Below are 19,650 nucleotides of genomic sequence, written 5' to 3' on the forward strand. Positions count from 1 at the left end.
ATGTTGCATAACAATGTAAATGTACATAATGTCACTGAACTGTAGGCTTAAAAGCGGTTACTAGGGTAAATGTTATGTACCTTTCACCATAATTCAGCTATTGGAAAACTTTTAAGTGTATTTGCAATAACATGCATGTCTGAGTCTACTCTCTCAACTGTAAACTTTACGGAATCTGAATACAGATGAAGTATCTGATTAAAATTTAGCCTTCAAATTGAGATGTGCTCTCAGAGTAAAACACATTTTGAAAGCTAAGTTTAAAAATGTAAACTATTTTATTCCTAACTTTTATACTTTTATTCCTAAAAGTTATTCCTAACTTTTATTACTTTTATAGTAATTACATGTTGAAATGATCATATATTTGATACATCAGGTTAAATAAATTATTAAATCTGACCCAAAAAAAAAGAGACAGAGAAAAAGAAGATCAGATTCTCATACCTGCTACCACACAGCCAAACCTTGAAACACTGCTAAGTAAGACAAGGACCAGATGCAAAACAGCAAATATTACATGATTCCACTCATCTGATATACCTAGAATAGAAGTTTTATAGAGACGGAATGTAGATCAGAGGTTACCAGGGGCAGGAGGTGGGGGGAGTTACTGTTTGGTGGGTACAGGGTTTCTGTCTGGGGTGATGAACAATTTTGGAAATAGAAATGGTGAAATATGGTAAATGTAATTTATGTCACTGAATTGTACACATAAAATGACAAAATCAAAATAGCAAATTTCATATATATCCACAGCTTAAAAAAAAAAAAAAGCATTAGGAATGGGGGAAAGAACTAAATGCAAGAGATCACTTTCTTAAAGCTAGAGAGAGCAACAAACCACTGTGGAGTAAGGACTGACGTGCTAGCTTCCTGGATTCGGACATAAAGGGAAGTTTCCCAGATTTAGACAGCTCTCTCCTAGAGAAAGATTGCGAGAATGAAAATCTTCCCACTGCTGAACTTCCATGGACAAACGTCTGGTGACAGCTTGCTATCCTGTATTTATATCTCTTAAGACTGTGACACGTAAGAGGAGGTGGGGAGCATGCCAGGTGGCAATAAAACATGGTACATACAGCAGGAGGCACTGAGCAGGCTCTGAAGTTAGAACATATTTGGGTTTTCTTCCCAAGAAGCTGCAGTGAAATTTAAGGTGAACAGCTTTTATGTAATATAAAAGAATGCACGGAAGAATGTATGTCTATACTGTTACATTTACAAATTACTGTATGCTCCTATAACTACGTTAATATAATATACTCCTTGTATCCCTACCCGTGAAACTTGTTATGTAGAGAACTGTGGCCTCCCACCTTTTGTCTTCTGCAAAACTCATTTGCTGAAAGGCAAAGTGAGAAAGGACCAATTGCTTGAACCTGCAGGCATTTGGTTCTCTTGGGCACAGTCTTCTTCCTCTCCCACTCCTTTCACAGGTGTTAATTGCTAAGGAACACCTTATACTCCAAATACCTTCCAAGCATCTGCTTTGGAAGATCTAACCTATGAAAAATACCTACCATTTGTCAGACATTAATCTAAGTCCTGGGGAATCAGCCCAGTATAGACAACAACTCTACCCCCATGGGGTTTTAATGGGGTTTCTGGGAACACTTCTGCCTATATGATAAGGCAATGTTTGTAGCTAGAGGAGTACCTTCTCCCTTCTTCCCATCTTAGAAGCAGACTGGAGCTACAGCAGCCATTTTGCTACTACAAGATGGCAAGTATGATGAAATGCCTAGGGCTGCACTATACAATTTAACAGCTACCAGTCACATGTGGCTATTGAGCATTTGAAATGTGGCTAACCTGAATGGAATTGAGCTGTAAAATATATACAGGATTTTAGGACTTAATAAAAAAATGAATATAAAATATATAAATATTTTTTAATATTGACTATAGGGTGAAATAATAGTGTGGATATATTAAATAAAATATATTACTACAATCAATTTCACCATTTTTGGTACTTTTTAAATGTTGTTATGAGAAAATTTTAAATTACACATGTAGCTTGCATTATATTTCTACTAGACAGCTCTGGCCTAGAGAATCAGCGAATACAGCCAGTGAACCTCTAGCCACTATCTTTCTACTGATATGTGGTTTAAAAATAAGCTAGGTGCTTAAGACCTGGGGATGAGCCAGGCATGTCCCTGTCGCCACAGAGCCCACAGTGACAAAGACACAAAAAACAATCAAGGAGGGATACCAATCAGCAAGATCTCATAGAACTAGAGCTTGGGGTCCCTAGAGGGCACCAAACCCAGACTGAGAATGGAATAAGAGAAGAGGGAGTGGAGAAGAGCTCAGGGGCAGCTCACTGGAGGAAGTGATGCTTGCTTGAACTGAATCACACAGAGAAGGCCAGGAAGGGGCCCCTGTTCAGCACAAGCAGTATACATCCTCCATGGGCTAGGGCTGTAAAAGCTCCCATTATCTGATGATGTTTGAAGAGGAAAGTATAAACTTGTATTTGTTCCCCTTTTAAAGAACATTCATCGTCACTGATAAAGCAAATCTCTGAAGAAAACCACGTATGTGCAACTATTTTTCAACATAAAGTGCTATGCAGATGTTGGGTATTAATAGCAGTAATGAAGTTGTTGGTGTTGTGGCTGTGATTGTTACAGCAGCCATCCCTGCTTATTGTTACTGGACTGCTTTTCACTCAGTGGCCCTGCCCAAGACCACCCAGCCCAGAGTCCAGGATTCAGGGGGTGTCCATCCCAGCGCCCACTCAGCAAGGCCAAGGAGATCCCAGTAGGCAAAATCCTGCTGTGGTAGCTCCCTTCCAGAGAAGGACTCTTCTCAGTCCTCTTCTGCACTGTCGGTGGGGAGTGTCTTCTGGAAGAACCTCCAGGGAGAAAGCCACAAAGCCCATAATGTTTTCAAGGTGATGCACACTCCCTTTGGATCAGAATCCTCATGACTATCCATCCCACAGATAGGCTTTTATGTGTATACGGAATGTGGGTGAGAAAACGTGCTGCAGCAGTAGTTAAAATGGCAAGAGACTCGGAATGAGCTAAGCAGTTGAACAAATTGTGAGATGGGAAGCCATGAGAATAATAAAAGGGTTGGAGTCCCACATACAAACAATCTCTAAGATAGAGCCGAGTGAAAAAAGCAAGGTGCATAATATGTAAACAAACCATTTTCCAATAAAACAAATCGCAGGGGTTGCACACATCCAGGTACACACACACATGCCCACATGCACACACGTGTAGAGACTTTTAGGAAAAGCAGATAGGGAACATCCCAGGATTGCCTCTAAGGCTGGGACCTGGGGAGATGATACACTTAGCACAGTATATGTTCTCATCCTGCTTGGATTTTTTTTTTTCATCATAAGCATACATTTCTTTTTTTAAAGGAAACTAGTTTTGTTTTTTTTTCCTCAAAAAGACAAAGAAGTTTTTATTTATAACTGTATTTATGAAGTGAACCCCAGGGAGCCTGAATTAACCACTTTTTATGAATACAGCCAAAAAAGAGAGCTGCTCATCTCAGGGTAATATGTGGGGGCCTGGATTCACTCGAGCTTGCATCTAATGCCCAGTGCACACACTCACAAGCTGAGCTCACCAACTCCATGTGGGACAGTGGTGACAAGTATAGGAATGAACACAAACCTGTCGTAACCTAGGCTGGAAAGCCTGTCCAAAACAGTGGCACTGGGAGGCCGTTGCAGGTAAGCGGACAAAGCCAGAGTTCCCCCACAGGAACGCAGATCCCCCAAGACTACCCTCTTGCTCTGTCGGCTCAGCTGCTGCTGACCATATTAGGCAGAGTGGTACTTGACGTGCCCCAGGCAGCTCGGGGGAGCCCAGCTCTGAGGTCAGTCGTGGGTGATTTCAGAGGTCGGGAATGTCAGATAGGCTTATCTGGACCAGGAGACAGCAGCCTTGCCTGCCAGCTTGCCCCTCCCTCCCCCCCTCCCTACCTCCTGCTGTGCTGGGTTTAGGACTCCAGAGCCACTGGCTTCATGCTAGGCCCCCCTCTACCCCACTGGGGAGCCCCTGCAGAGGCAGAGGTCATGATGGGCAAGGGTCACGGTGAGGAACAAAAGGTAAGCGGTGACCCTGCTGGATGTTCAAAAAATACAGACATTTCCTCCTCCCAAGATAACCCAACAGTCTTCATGTTAGAGGCGGGCCCCATTCCTGCTGGTGACAAGAGTCCCTGAGTCATTTCCTGCACGCATGTTTTTTATGATGTACAAATGCCTTCTGGTCTTCATTAGGTTATCTGCAATCACTGAGCAACCCCATGGAGGGTGGTAGAAAGAACCCTCAACTGGGAATCTGATCATCCCGAATGGGCCCCCAGGTCCTCTGTTTGACTACTAGACCCTCTCTACACAGCCCGGCCCCAGGAGTCTGTTTTTTCCGGGTCTCCTCCTGCATCCTTCTATTCTGCTCTCCCTGGATCTCACCCTCTCCCCACTCCTCTCTTCCCACCCACACCTTCATTCCTCTTACACAGCAACACACTCTTCCTGGAATATAGTTGTCCACCTTGTGTGCCCTCCGCTCAGCAAGGCAAACTTCTTCTCATATGCCAAGCTCCAAATCCTACCTTCTCTTCCAGGAAGGATTCCCAGACTGCTCCATTCAGACTCAGTCATTGCTTTTCTCTACTTCTGCAGAACAGAGGACGCAATTATCTCATACACTTAGGATATTAATTAAAACAATGGCTCAGCATTTGCTGATCGCTTATGATGTACTAGGCAGTGTTCTAAATACGTGACAAAGATTGCCTTAGTTAGTGCTCACAGCAACTCTGTGAGAGAGAGACCATTACCATCTTCACTTTACAGAGATGCTGAGGGTCAGCGATTTAGGTAGCCTGCCCCAGGCCACAGAGTTAGTTTGTGGCTGACTGGTACCTAGGCAAGTGCCTGGCACACAGAAGCTGCTCAATAATTATTCACTTCATGAATGGCTAAATAAGTTAATAAATACAGAAATAATGTTTCTGTCTCCTGAGAAGTAGCTCAGAGCCACTTCTCATGTCAGGTGCCTAATAAGGCCCAGAACACTAGAAATGCCTGTTGAATGAATGAACAATAGAATATTGGAGCAAACCCACCAATAGAGTTCAAATCCTGACAAAGCCACCTGTTAGCTTCAGATCAACAGCTTCAGGTCCCTCTATGTCACCTGTCAAATGGAAAGATGATACACAACATCCTCCCAACTTCCTCCTGACATTAGGTACATATAAAATAAATGTAAGGTCTCATGATTTTGTGATGATGGCAATTCCCGTATCAAACGTTATATTGTTTTGTTTGGTTTTTCTTCTGGGCTGTTTTCCCACAGGAACATTACACAATTAGATGGGACATTTGATCAGTGTACTACCCTGACACAGAGCCAATATTAGTCCTTAAAGAGTTAATTTGGCTTGATCCTTGGTTCACTCTATCCTTAGCAAAACAGGTCACACCCAAGGAAAGAATTACTAAGTGCCTGACAAAACCCACATAACTAATCGATAATGAACCATGGTCCCAAGTTAGATTATGCAGCTAACACCTAAGCCACTGCTCTAGTGACACTGCAGGTCTTTCCCTCTATTCCCTGGCACCCATCAGAGGCTTTCTTCTCCCAACAGATGCTGGTCAATCTCCCCCAACCACCACTGCCAATATACCTGCACACACACATATATACATACACACACACTCACACTCACTCACTCACTGCTGAGTGAGTGAGCAGCACAGTGCTCAGCACCCGGAAAGCTACTGATAAAAGATTGTGAAATGCTAAAGCCCAGCTCCACTTCCGGTGGTGCTGAGATGTCCACAACAATGGAAAGATAAGGGTTCTGTCTGAATTCCATTTCCTTCTACTCTAACTCTGGCTAGCCAGGGGCTTGCTATGGGCCTGAGACCAGATCTCCCCCGCCACCATGCTATATAGGTCTTAGCATTCATGCTCATCCACGTGCATGCTAAAGCCCAACATTTCTTGTTTGGCTAAAGCTCAGCGTCACCTACTACACCCAAGGATACCTAAACGAGGTGTGTGAGTGAGACAGTGTCTGTTCATGTTAGAAGAGAGGGAGGAGCCACATTCTGTGTTTTGTTTGACTCACAGCAAGGACTACAAGCTCTAGGCTCCCCAAGCCAGCTATTAACTATCCACATGAATCCAATGTGGACAGAGACTATATGATAATCAGAGTGCACATAAACAGTCCCTACAGAGGACACCTGTTATTTCTCCATCTCACACCTCTGTGATCTTGGGAACTTGCTCCTCCCTCATGTCAATCATGCGATGCTTGAAAAGGCTGCCAAAGGCACTAGTCAGTTCTCCTGGTTTGGGCACAATAATTGGTCCAGAGACTGGCCAATCAGAATCCTTCCTTGAGATTTTAATTCAATATTGAGCAGGAAGAGAGTGAGTCTAGCCTTTGGGTCACAGAGCTATAAAGATATGAACTAGAGGCCACCAACATGGAGAGTAACTATTCACAGGAGGGAATAATGGAACCAACATAGAGCAAAATGTCCAAGACCAAAAAAAAAATGTCCAAGACATAGATGGAAGGAGACAGGCTGGGAAAGGCTGTCGAGACCTTCCTGTTTATACAAGTTAATGATTCCCTTTTTTGTTTAGCTTTGAGCTGGGTTTCTGAAGTGTGCATCTCAAGTGACCTTACACAGTCCAAGCCATACTTAGAGCACATTTTCAAATGTGTTCCATGCTCTGGGATCTATGTATTTTTTAGGAGATGGGCCACCACACATGTGAAAGGTCTTTGTTCCTCCTCCCATGAGGCATAAAATTCCTAAGCAAGATGCACTCTCAATTCTGCATCACTAACCACAGATGTTAGGCACCAGTGGTGACGTGCTGACTACAAGAGTCCGCAAGGACTCTTCTATCTCCACCCATCAAAGCTTGTAAAATAAGGGTGGCCAGACAAGCGAGATAACCGACCAATGGGTGATATTTGAAAAAAAAGCACATCTTCCTGGTGGTCAAGCCTCCATCCAACCCCCATGTGGGCTCACTCCCTTGGCAGATCTGTCTTCGGATTGCTGCATCACCGAGAGAGAGAGCCCTCTCAAAAGCAGATACTGTGGGTGCATGAGGCCATGGCACTTCCTCATAGAATAAGGTCTCTGAAAACCTTCCTGAGAAAACATCTCACAGCCTGGCCACCCGACTTCCATGCGACCTTTTCAAAAGAAAGCTGCCACATGCTGTTACTGAAGAGGGTGACGCTTTAAAAACAAACATCACACCCCCTCTCCAAGTCTGAAGAGCTTCCCAGTGATCCAGCCGCTGGGAAGTTAGAGCAGTTAGGTGGGGGTCACACTCCTTTCTCTCCTTTCTCTTTAATACTTCCATCTCCGCTCTGAAGGGCTAACCCCCTTGGCAGGTTATGGGCAGGCACTGCCAGGACGGCTGGAGCTCCAGGCTCAAGTTCTGGCCTGGTGGAATGCTCTTCTATGCCCCATAAAGTCAGCGTGCCCCAGGGCTTGGAGGAGCTTTGGCAGCTGTCCCCCAGGGGCAAGGGAAAGCGGCTGTATCCCACGGTATCCCACGGTACACTTAACAGCTCCTCATCACCAAAACAAAAACACAACAGTCCTGATCGCCATGGAGAATTCAATCCCCTTCTCTGGGATTGGCACCAACTAAAATTCCAAGGGCTCTGGCTGAGCTACCTCCTGTGAAGTCTAAATACAGCAAGCTCACTTTTAACCTAAACATACAGTCTGGACCATGGCCCAAGGCTGATAGCCCCCAGGGGCCTGCAGGAAAATCTTGACTTCCGGCTGCCCATTAGGCAATGGGCATCGTAGAGAGAGAAGAGATGTCATGTGCTGCTTACTTAGGCCATGTTCATCGAAGTAGCCTATGGTCAAACAGTTGGTGGGGAGGGGGAGTAATCAGCCAGTTGGGGGTTTACTGCAAGTGTGACCCAAGCACAGAAATGTATCCTGGGGAAGAGGGTGGGGGGAAGAAGGGGAAGAGAGAGGGAGGAAAAGGCAGTAAGGACCAAAGACCTATTTCTTAGCCAATAAAAGTCAAGGGATCTTTCTATAACAGTGGTTCCCAGGAGAACAGAATTTAGGGCATAAGCTCAAGAATCAGACAGACCAAGACTGCCTCCTTGGTGTGTGATCTTGGGCAAGATAACTGACTTCTCAGTTTCCAGAGCTCTCAAATGGCCCAAAGGACCATGGTGGCGTTCACTGAGACCATGCTTACAAAGTGCCTGGCGTGCACTAGAGCAACTAGCTACTAGAAGTAGTAACAGTAACAGTAGGAGGATAAAGATGAGTATGCCTTTCTTCTCTCTACCATGGAGAGGACATAGGGAGAGTAGCTAAGGCCACCAGAGTAGGGCAGAAGGTCCCACACAGGACACACTGTGCTCGTACAGACAAAGGAAACCTTTAACCAAGCAAAATGCTCACACACCCCCACACCTATTAAGAACCTAAGAACGGCAGAATGGCAAGAACTGCCTCACTTCCCAAGCCAACCCGCATGCACCATGCGGGCAAGAAATCCCAGGGTTTTCCCTTACCTTGGTGTTCATACAGGACCTCCCTCGCTTGTACTCCTTGTGAGATCCACGCTTGTCCAGTTTGTACCATAGGGCTTTGGCCTTCCAGGTGGTCACCTTGGACTTGAGCTTGGAATAAAAGTTCCTGTGGTCCAGAGGGTCTAGGTCCAGGTGTCGTGTGAGGATGTTGAAGGCCTGGAGGGTGCCTTTGCACGTGGAAGCCTGGACAAAGTTCTCGAAAACCTGCCCGGCCTGGCTCTGCTTCTCATCTTCGTTTTCCCCCATGTTTCAGGAGCTGTGTGGTGCAGTGGTATGGAGATGTCAGAGGAAAACACCATCAAGTATCTGGAGATACGTCACACCTGCAAAGATAGGTGGAAAGAGAGGTGAACACCACGGCAACACAGGCAGAGTGGGGGGATGGGCGCTGGGAGGGAAAACCAAAATTCCTTTGGGATATTAAGCATACTAAACATAAATACTTAATGCTAAACATAAACCATCTACAGAAGATATACAGTCATCCCTTCTGACCTGGCAATGCTGTCTTGCTAGCAGTCTTTCTCCCCCTCCAATACCCTACTCCTCTCGCGGGCTGTAAAGAACTACAGATTGCTCAAAGCTATGCCTGGGTTGATGTCAGCATTACCTGGTCAACCTCACTATGAGCCAGATAGTTCAAGAAACAGGAACTAGTAAAGGGCAAGGGACAAAGCAGAGAAGCACACTAGATTTTGTGAGCACCACTGAAAACCTTTAATTCATGGTGCTGTAATTGAGTTGACTGATATTAGTGTATCTAGCCATGTAACAGCACACAAAGCAAAACATTCAAAGCACGTGCCTCCCTAGATTTCGTGGCCTTCCCACCTATCCTTAAACACCAAACTTGGAAGTCTTTCTCCATTAGTTACCAGAGGACAGGTCTTTCCCCTATACAGACAACAAATGGCAACGTCTCGAAACTTCTCTCTATTCCTTGTGTCTGCTGCAAGCACAGCATCCATCTCAGTCAGACAGACAGACACAGACACACGTGGGTCTCCACCCCATGTACCAAAGGAGTCTGTGCTTTGTGAGCCCAAGCTGTGAGCTATTTGGAACAAGTGCTCAGGCCGATGGAAGGAAAAATGCGATGGGTATTCATTCACAACACGAAAATAGCTTGCCTGGGTTTTGGCCATTGGCCTGTCTCTCTGCACCACTCTAACCTCAGGCATTTCTTAGGAAAGTCATTCAAGTTTCAAAGGAACAAAAATAAGTTAGGGTCGATTTTCCAAAGCAATAGCTATTTTTCCAGAATCCAAAGCTAGTGCAAAAAGACCAGCCTGGAGGAACTAGGGACGCCCAGCTGTCAGGATGGCTCGAGAGGGTCTGTAAACAAGACGATACAGCATACCAAGCTCCCTCAGACAGAGGCCTGGCAGGAGGAGGTCAGCAAACACAGAGGCAAGGCCCTTGGGCCGGGCAGCTTCCCACTCTCCAGACAGAAACACTATTGTGGGTGCTTTTGGATTGTGGGCTGGCCTTACAATATTAAAAGCAGACAATGGTGTTTATTTTCTTCCTCCATCCTTTACTCCTTCATTCGGCAATAGTTACTGGAGCCTAGCAAGAGCCATGCATCACTGTAGGTCCTGGGGATGCAGAGACAGGGCCTTGTGAGGAAGACAGGTGTATAGAGAGTTGATTATAAGACAACAGGCAAGCACTTTAAAAAGATGAACATGGTGCATGGAAGCCAGATAAGGAGGGGTCTAACAGAGCCTAGAGGTATCCAGAGGAGCCACAGGGCGGTGGGTGGGGGGGGGGGATACTCAAATACTACAATTTTAGGAAGAAGGTGACTTTCATTAGGAGACCAGGGAATGAAGTTCTTAGGCAAAAGAAATGCCACACTGGTGCAAGTCTGGAAAGAGCCAGGACAGCTGCAGAATGACAGCAAGTTCAAGGCATCTGGAGGTTCCAAACTCAACACAAGGGGTGATGGGCGCTTCCAGGGCAGATTGTGGAGGGGACCTGGCTTCTCCTGTGGGCTGCGGGGTTCAGGAGACAGAGCAGCGGGCCAAGAGGAATCTCTGGGCAGAGGCGGCGGGGATGCATAGGAGAGGGAGGCGGCTGTAAACAGAGCTGCCAGGAGATCCCTTAGAGAGCCCTGGGAGAGAGCAGCACACACACACACACACACACAGGGACGCTAGACAGCAGCCCCGATGTATCACCTGCAGGAGCGGCCGGCAGACACCCAGATGCTGCTGGCCGAGGGGGCACCAGCCACAGTGTGGGACCCCTCCCCTCCTCTCCTCCGCCCCATGAGCCTCTAGTGTGCCTGGCACTGAGTTCGGCTGAAAGCACATTCTCTGCTCCAGCTAAGTTCTACTCTTAGCCAGGCCTCTGTCCTCCAGGGGCACTGACCTGGCAGCTCTGTTCCCTGCAACTCAGCAAAGTAAACACATGAGGAGAGCTGGGCCTGTGCTTTGCTAGGTGCTGATGAGACGTGGATTCCCTCCCAGAGGCTCTCTGGGCTCCTTAAATGTCTGCAATGCTCACTACGGCATCGCTCACGTTACCACTGCCTCCTACTGTTTCGGCTCTCCCCCACGTACAAGACTTGCCACCCAGAGAGCATAAACGGAGAGCAAGACTCATTCGCTTTTCAGAGCAAAGGACCATCCTCGGTCTCTATCTTTGGAACCACTGTGTGCCTAGCACCGAACAAAGGATGCAGCTGCTGACGGAGATCCACAACTACTTGAATTCTATGGCTATCCTGTGGTCCTTTCTGGGGACAGGCTGGTGGTGCAGAGAAAGCCACAGGTTTCAGGGTCATTGGAGCCCAAGTCCAAAGCTCAGTTTAGCCCCTGGTTGCCCTCATGGCCTCACACGAGTCCAGACACTCTGAACCCCAGTTTCTTCTTTTGTAAAGGACGTGATAATCTCCACCTTGTGGAGTTGCTGGGAAGGGCAAGAGAGGTGTGTGATGGCAGACCCCAGCCCCAGGAGGCTCCTGGCAGAGGTGGAAATGGGTGCTGCATCCCTCACGTGGGGCAGACTTGTGCCTGGGGAATGCACTGGTTTGAGAAATACTTCTGTAAATCAACTCTTCAAGTTGTCAACCCCTCCTTGTCTAAAATGGTGAACTGTTTAGAGGTATCAAGCCAAACCCAGGGAATCATTTACGAACTGGAAGAACCTGTCTCCTTCCAACTCCAGCAGCCACCCCTCCTCCCCCAAAAGGAAAATGAAGGCCTTAATCTTACTCCAGTGGAGAGCCAAAGGTGCTGTGGAGGGGGCTGGCTGGGCGTGGGGGGTCCAGGAGCTGGCTCTTATCTAGAGGGAGATGGGGGGGCTGAGGGGGGTTTGTGGTGGAGAGAGATGGCAGGACAGCAGACAGGCTGCCTTGGACTGTATCCCAGCCCCTCGTACCAGGCTCAGACCTGCCTCCCTGTCGGAAGGGTCTGGTTTCAACTGTAAAATCAGCTTGAATCCAGTTGACGTTAAAGACCTTAAAAACGACTCTGACACCCATGTGGGGTAGGTTTCCTCCGGAAGAGCCTCAGTGTTTCGAGTCTGCCAGACGGGGGTGTGAATCTGGTATCACGCACCAGGGAGGCAAGTTATCTAATACATATCAGCTTGTTTCCTCATCGGCAAAACAAGATGATCATGCTCGCTTCATAGGGCCAGAAGGAATAAACTCCCTCACAAATGTGACGTATTTAGCACCTGGCAGCAATCCGATAACCAGCAGTCATTACTATTCCTCCAACAACCCAAACACCATCAAAGCACAAGGAAGGGACCAGCTGCCCAGGTCAAGGAATTATCTGGACTTTAAAAGTAGAAGCCACAGGGGCACCTGGGTGGCTCGGTGGGTTGGGCCGCTGCCTTCGGCTCAGGTCATGATCCCAGGGTCCTAGGATCGAGCCCCATATTGGGCTCTCTGCTCAGCCGGGAGCCTGCTTCCTTCTCTCTCTCTCTCTGCCTGCCTCTCTGCCTGCTTGTGATCTCTGTCAAATAAATTAATAAAATCTTTAAAAAAAAAAAGTAAAAGCCACAGGCTTTCAACTTAGAAGATGTGGGTTTAAATCCACTTCCTAGTTGTGAACCCTTGGACGACTCGCTTAATTTCTAAGATTTCAGTTCCCTCAAATGTACACTGAGGAAGAAGGAGGTTTCAAGAGCGAACAGAAAACATCCTTGGTATGAGGTAGTTCTACTAGTGAGCTAGAAAGGCTGACTTGGAAGGGCTCTGGGAGTCTGAATCTGCGCTCCAAGCCCCTTCTTCTGGAGACTAGAGTGGAATTCTTGTAGTGGATCCCCTTTCTCCTTCCCCAAAAGAAACTCAAGGATTACTTAAAGCAGAGGATCCTGGGTAGTGGCTCTTCTTGTTAAAATTTTCCTTGTCAACCACCACCCAGCTGTTGCTTTTTAGAGTTTGATACAAAATATAAATAAAACCACCCAGAAATATGAAAGGTTTCTGCATTTTCTGGGAAGAAACAAGACGTGATGCTTTAGTTTCCAAGAATAGCCTTGAAGCAATTTGGTTTTTGCCAACTGGAGTCCCTTATTTGTGGTTCTGCCTGTGTGACTTTATGAGTCACGAAGCAACCCCCATTCCCTGCCCCAGGCTGCTACAAATTAAAAACCTCAGGGCCTCCAAACATGAGGAATGGGCTTGGTCCAGGGCATCTGAGAGACAAGTTCAAGATTGATACAGAACCCCTAAGCACTTCTCTCAAATGAGAGAAGGAACCTCCTAGCCAAAGAGCTTCCAGTGTGCTCACATTTAGGAACCCTCCCCATCTTCCCTGGACCTCTTCACCTGTCAAATGGCATCAAACAGGGTAACGAGGTGGTCAATAAATCAGAGTTCTATAAAAACTTGAGGGCCAGAGGGACACCAGGCAGAACCTTCTCCCAAAGCAGCAGTCTGACCAAGAGAAAAGCTCAGCCCTCAACAACACCCTCAAAGTTCAAAGGCAAGGTATGCCTCAAGGTAAACAATCTAAAGATGAATCCCATAGGGTCAGAGGAGGGGTGTGGGCCAAACAGAAGAAGGGGACGAGGAGGTACAGACTTCCAGTTATGAAGTAAGTCACAAGGATGAAAAGGACAGCACGGGGAACAGATTCGGTAATACTGTAATAACCTTGTAAGGTCACAGTACCATGTACACTGGAAACCAATACATCATGACAACTTGTACTTCCATTAAAGAAGTAGATCCAATAAGAACTAGACAATCAAAACCAGACTGCCTTGCCACGGACATTGCCAAGCCCCCCCCCCCATTCAAACATACCGTCTCCCAGGTATCCCACCAATGAGCCCCCAGACAGGGTCAGTTTCCTACGCAGTGAAACAAGGCTGCTCACCCCTCCAAGCACTCCCAGGGTGGTCAAGAGAACTAGAAGGCCCAGCTCTGAGCTGCACACACAGAAGATGCTCAGTCACAGCAACTGGGACCCAACACCTGTGTGAGGCAAGAGACAGCCATGGAAATGCCTCCCACATACACTGCATCTCCACAGAGCCCAGACCACAGGTGATGCCTGCAGGCCTCATCTTCTCACTCTGGCCAGAGGAGGCCTGACTTTCCAACTACAAGGGCATACAGCAACCAACCTGAACCAAGAGGGCATCTCCAAGAGTTGGGAAGGGACTTCAAGGGCCCCCTTGTCCCTGTCATCTCCTTCCAGCCAGAGGTCCCCAGACTTCCCTTGCCCACCTCCCCACATGGAGAGCACACTGCCTCCTGGGGTCGCCTGCTTCATCCATCCTTGCCTTCTCTGAAAGGAGATTAATTTGCCTTAGTCACTCCCCAGGGAGATCAATCCTGTCTGTCCACAAGCTTCTTTCTGTTCCTGATTTTAACCCCAGAGATCACCCACAGGAAGTCAAAGCCCTTCCTTCCACACAGGCTGAACCCACACATGCCCTTTTCTAACACATGCTATCTGGAGCCCTACTAGGAAAGGCCCAGGAAAATGCATCCAGGAGACACACTGGGAGAGCCCAAACAAGTTCCCAGCCTGCCACAAGGGACTAGATACTTCTCTCGGTCTACACTGCCCCAGGCAGGGAGCTCAGGTCCTGTCTTCTATGGGGTTCCCCCACTGATAGCCCAGGCCACTGGGGCTCCTGCCCTTTCAGCCCCAGCTCTCCCCTTACTCTTTCAACAGTGAGTTGACTCCATTAGTCTGGCTTAAAGAGACCTCCCACAGCCCCACTTCCTCACCTCCATCCTCTTCTTCCTGGAATCCCAGCAGCAGATCCCTCCCTGCTCCAGTGAGCCACAGATTCCTGTATGCTGACCAGTCACGGTGCCAGGAAGAGGCCCACAGGACCAGAGACCCACGGCAGGCCAGAGTCTTCCACCAGCATTATCCTAAGGAGCCCTCACAACAAGTCTGTGGGGGTGTGGTGGTCTTCTTTCCTCTGTTTCTGCTCTGCAACAAGGGCTTTGGTGGGGAAGGGGCAAGGAGTCATCCCAGAGTTTTCCCACCTTGCTTCTCTATAATGTAAGTATAAGTTAGCCGTATGTGCTTCCTGTTGTGTGTCTGTATATACATGTGCGTATACACGTGTGTACATATATGTGTGCATATATGTGTATGCACATGTGTGTGTTTATGCGTGTGCATTGTGTGTGAATGTATATACATGTTTGTATGTGCATGTATAAAACCATGTGTGTAGGGGCACCTGGGTGGCTCAGTGGGTTAAGCCGCTGCCTTCAGCTCAGGTCATGATCAGGGTCCTGGGATCGAGCCCCGCATCAGGCTCCTTGCTCAGCAGGGAGCCTGCTTCTTTCTCTGCCTCTGCCTGCCTCTCTGCCTGCTTGTGATCTCTGTCTCTCTCTCTCTGTCAAATAAATAAATTAAAAAAAAAAAAACCTTTAAAAAAAAAAAAACCATGTGTGTATATATGCGCGCGAGTACACACGTCCCTATTTTAAACATTTTTTAATAAGGATTTTTTTTTAAGATTTATTTATTTATGACAGAGAAAGATAGCAAGAGAGGGAACACAAGCACAGGGGGGCTGGAGAGGGAAAAGTAGGCTCCCCACTGACCAGAGAGCCTCATGTAGGGCTCTATCCCAGGACCCTGGGGTCATGCCCTGAGCCGAAGGCAGATGATGCTTAACAACTGAGCCACCCAGGGGTCCCTCAATAAGGATTTCTAGCCAGCTCTCCACACCTCCTCTTGGACCACTAAGCTGCTGTTCAAGGACCTTCCAGGAGGAGCGAAGCCTCTGAGGCGGGCAACGCTCCAGTCTGGCCATGGGGAGTCTGGGTCCGCCCCTTGCACCACCTCGGGAGGACACCAAAGGCAGTGCAGCTCAGCAGGGCGGTGTGCCAGGTCCTGTCCCAGACGCCCACGTCTGTGATCTCATTTACCCCTCTTTGTTTGGCAGAAGAAAAGGCAGACTACAGAGTAACCTCCTCAGTATCCCATAGGCAGGACCTAGGGATGCTGTGATGGGGGCCCAGTTCCAGCTCACTTCAAAATCCACACTTAGTCTCCAACCGAGCAGCACTATGTAGGCGGAACTGGTATGGCCAGCCTTTGCCGAAGCCACGGGGCACAGCAAACGGGTCCAGTCCCGGGGTCTCTGAAGATCTTTCAGGCTTTGACTGTCTATGCATGTCAACAACAGGGCAAGGTCTTGTAAGTCACAGTGCCACCAAATAATAAAGTATTAGGTGGTCCCTTAAGAATCATATTTAAAAAGACATTTAATCCATGGGGAAATGTTTGTGCCCTAATGCAGAGTGAGGAGAGCAGAACACAATTTTAAATGCTCAATAGGATTCTGACTCCATAACGCAATATCTAAAGAGGAAAAACAAACCAAATGTGAGCAGTGTGTGTGTGTCTGTCTGAGAGAGAGAGAGAGAGAGAGAGAGATGGTCTTTCAGATCATTTTTATTTTTAGCTTCATACTTCCTGCATATCCCAAATGTACCAGGGGTGTGTACAACTTGTACAAGGCCCTCCTGTACACACATCCCAAGTCCAGGAGTCTTTGGTCCCTGACTAGCCCAAGGGTCCCAAGAGAATGAGCCAGGTTTCAGGAATCTTAGACCTTCCTCAGTCCAGCAAGCACCTCACCAGCAGCATCCTTTTTCTCCAGAAAAGAGCGAGCCCAAGCACCATGCAGACCTGATGAATAGGGCTTGCATTCCAGCAGGTAAGTGAGGCCCCAAGGAGGAATTCTCCACAACACCCCACCCCTCCAGGCTCTGTTCTCTGGACCTCAGGCCTTTTTCCAAGAAGCCACACCTTTGCCCCCATCTCCTGCTGGGCCTGCAGGATGCCTTGCCCAGGAACCCACAAGGAAGAAATCTGCATAACTGGCTATCCGCCAAGAGGTCACAAAATTATACAGGTATCTCAACACACACACAATGGGTTCATCTTACCAACAAAAAATTAGTCTATTCTGAGTGTGCCCCAGATCGTCCTGGTCACACGCTGGGTGCCCAGGAACACTGTGACCTCTCAATTTCGATTTCCAGGAGGCCCTCCTATCTCAGAACTTAATGGGGGTGCTGAGGATAAGAAAATATAGAGACAGAAGATGGAAGGTGGATGCCAGGGGCTGGAGGAAGAGAGGAGTGGGAAGTTAGTGTTTGAGGGATAGCGACTTTGAACCTGAGAAGATGAAAAAGTTGTGCATGTGGTGAAGGCTGGACAACATCTCAAGCATACTTAATGCCACTGAGCAGCTCGACACTTAACAATGGTTAAAATGTTAAGTTTTATGCTATGTAGATTTTCCCACAAAAATAAAAAAGCATTAAAAAGACCATCATCACCACCTCATAGTAAGCTGTCCAAGGCCAGAGTACAGAATTTGTGGCCCAATTAATACTGAAGTTAATTTTCTAAAATACATTTGAATTAAAACATAATAAGCAAAATAAATCATTAGGCTAATAAAAGAATCTTGCTCAGTGAAATAATTTATAACCTTTTTTTTTTTTTTTTTTTGTAAAGTCATCTAGGCTTTTCTCATTCTTCCTTCCAAATCTTCTTTGACTCCAAAAAGACTATGGAAGCTCAGTCCTGACAAGCTGTAATTTTATCTCTTGTTCTGCCCTCTCCAGGCAACCACCACCACTAGCCCCCACACACACATTCAACACCTGTGAAATTCCTTTCAACACCCTGCTCCCCAGTCTTGGCTCCTTGAGCCCACCACACGCTGCTGAGGGAAAATGCCCCTGCATTCTGACCATCCCAGGCAGCAGTACCAGCAGACCGCAGCTCTGTGAAAGCAGGGAACGTTCTTCCCTGCAGCGTACAGACTCCCTAAAAGCTCCCTGACAACAGGTCTAGATCAGCTCAGATCTGTTGGGCATGCCATCACGCTCGAATGAGTGGAGGCAATGGCCATGCCATTAGATAAGCCTCCTGTCCCTCAAAGTCAGGGCTGGGCACATTTTTCATTGGCTAACATCAATTTCAGGGACCCTGGGCAAGGATCCTTTTGAAGAACCCTGTTGTAAGATAGAAAAGCTTCCCCATTTCAAAAAGCATTAAGTCTGATGTATCGCACAGCATACTTGGTGTTCTTAAGCAGGGCAGGGAGCAAATCCTAACCCTACTAACTCCTAGACTTCTTTCCAGGCCCTTCTCCTCCAGACACTCTAGCTCCCTAACCCCAATTGGGTCAGATCCCTCCCACAGCATGCTGTACTTGCTTCAATTATAGCAGGTTCCTCTGTGAATTTTTTACTTCCCTACTCCCTATTCCTAGCACAAGACCCTCTGCATATGGTATGTGCTAAATGAATGAATGAGTATTCAATCCTTGAGAACATAGGAATTGTTGACCCTAAATGAGCATCTATGAAGTCTTGAGCAATGTGTTAAAAGTTTCATATGTATTAAAGAAGCTAATCATTAAAACAAACTTATTGTTAGACATTGTTAGACACTATTGTTATTCCCATTTTTCCAAGAATTAGGAAAGTCAGCCAATGGCCCGAGGTCACATGGCCAGAGTGGTGAAGCTGTAATGTGAAGCCCCATAGCCAGAATTCAGACCCCACCTCCTTACCCACTACACCCATAGCATTCCCACTCAGAGTGGATGGATCCGAAAGGTATAGACGTGGTGCCCTGCACACCACAGCAGAGACGTGGTCTCTGGTCCAGGCCAGGCACTGCTCTTCTTCCATCAAATTCCAAAATGCTACAATCTGGAAAATGAGATCTTGATGCACCATGAGTGGCTAATCCGCTGGCAGAAACTCAGCAAGAAGCTAGCTAACTTTCCGGCTTTGGCGGATATGGCAGAGACAGGCTAGCTGATCACTACACGCACTGCTCCTTCCTCCTGGGCCCTTCTCTGCAGCTGTGAGCACCCATGACCAGTTCTAGGTAATGGGCTGTGCCCACAAGTGATGTACACAACTTCTGGTGAGAACCTCCTGGGGGGGGGGGGGGGGGGGGGGGGGGGGGGGGGGGGGGGGGGTGGGGGGGGGGGGGGGGGGGGGGGGGGGGGGGGGGGGGGGGGGGGGGGGGGGGGGGGGGGGGGGGCTCTGTGCTCATTTGCTTCTGCTGGAGCACAGCAGCTTTGGAAGCCACAAGGGGAAGACGGCCCAGCCATGAGAGGGGAGGAGCCGGATTCCCTGGGTGCCAAGCTACGGGAAAGCCCTCTGTGACCAGGAACATTTGGACTTTGCATACGTGACACAGGAACTTCAAGGGCGGGACAAGTGACCGAGATTCCGGGGGCGGGGGTTGCTGCTAGGCAGTTAGCATCCCCTTAAGTAATGCAGGAGGTAAACCACAGTGTGGTAGACATGGGGAATTGGGCCAGAATTGTGTCAGAAATCTTTCCCTCCCAGTTACACTGTCGGTCACATGGGAGTAAATACATGAGAGGGGTCTCTCACTATCACCATTATTGTGGGGAGTTAACTTCCAAAACAACCAGTTCTGCTGTTTTATAGCTCACTTTCCATTGGGACCTCAATATCCTGGACAAGTTGCTTGACGCTCAGAGCAAGCCTGCCCACCTCTCCATTTAAGCCTCCACCCCCCCCACCCCCCACACATCTATACCCTGTAC

The 19,650-nt window shown here is 47.7% G+C and overlaps 1 protein-coding gene across 7 annotated transcripts in view; it reads right to left on the minus strand.

Moving 5' to 3' along the window:
* The window catches only part of MICAL2 (microtubule associated monooxygenase, calponin and LIM domain containing 2), a 209,266-nt gene that overhangs the window by 151,985 nt on the left and 37,631 nt on the right, over positions 1-19,650 (minus strand). For all 7 annotated transcript variants that reach the window (XM_059408093.1, XM_059408078.1, XM_059408075.1 and 4 more), the window contains exon 3: positions 8,578-8,918. In XM_059408093.1, the coding sequence (XP_059264076.1) occupies positions 8,578-8,841 (264 nt within the window). In that variant the 5' untranslated portion in view covers positions 8,842-8,918. The remainder of the gene's footprint in view (positions 1-8,577; positions 8,919-19,650) is intronic.

Source organism: Mustela nigripes, chromosome 1, assembly GCF_022355385.1.
Source record: "Mustela nigripes isolate SB6536 chromosome 1, MUSNIG.SB6536, whole genome shotgun sequence".
Lineage (NCBI taxonomy): Eukaryota > Metazoa > Chordata > Mammalia > Carnivora > Mustelidae > Mustela > Mustela nigripes.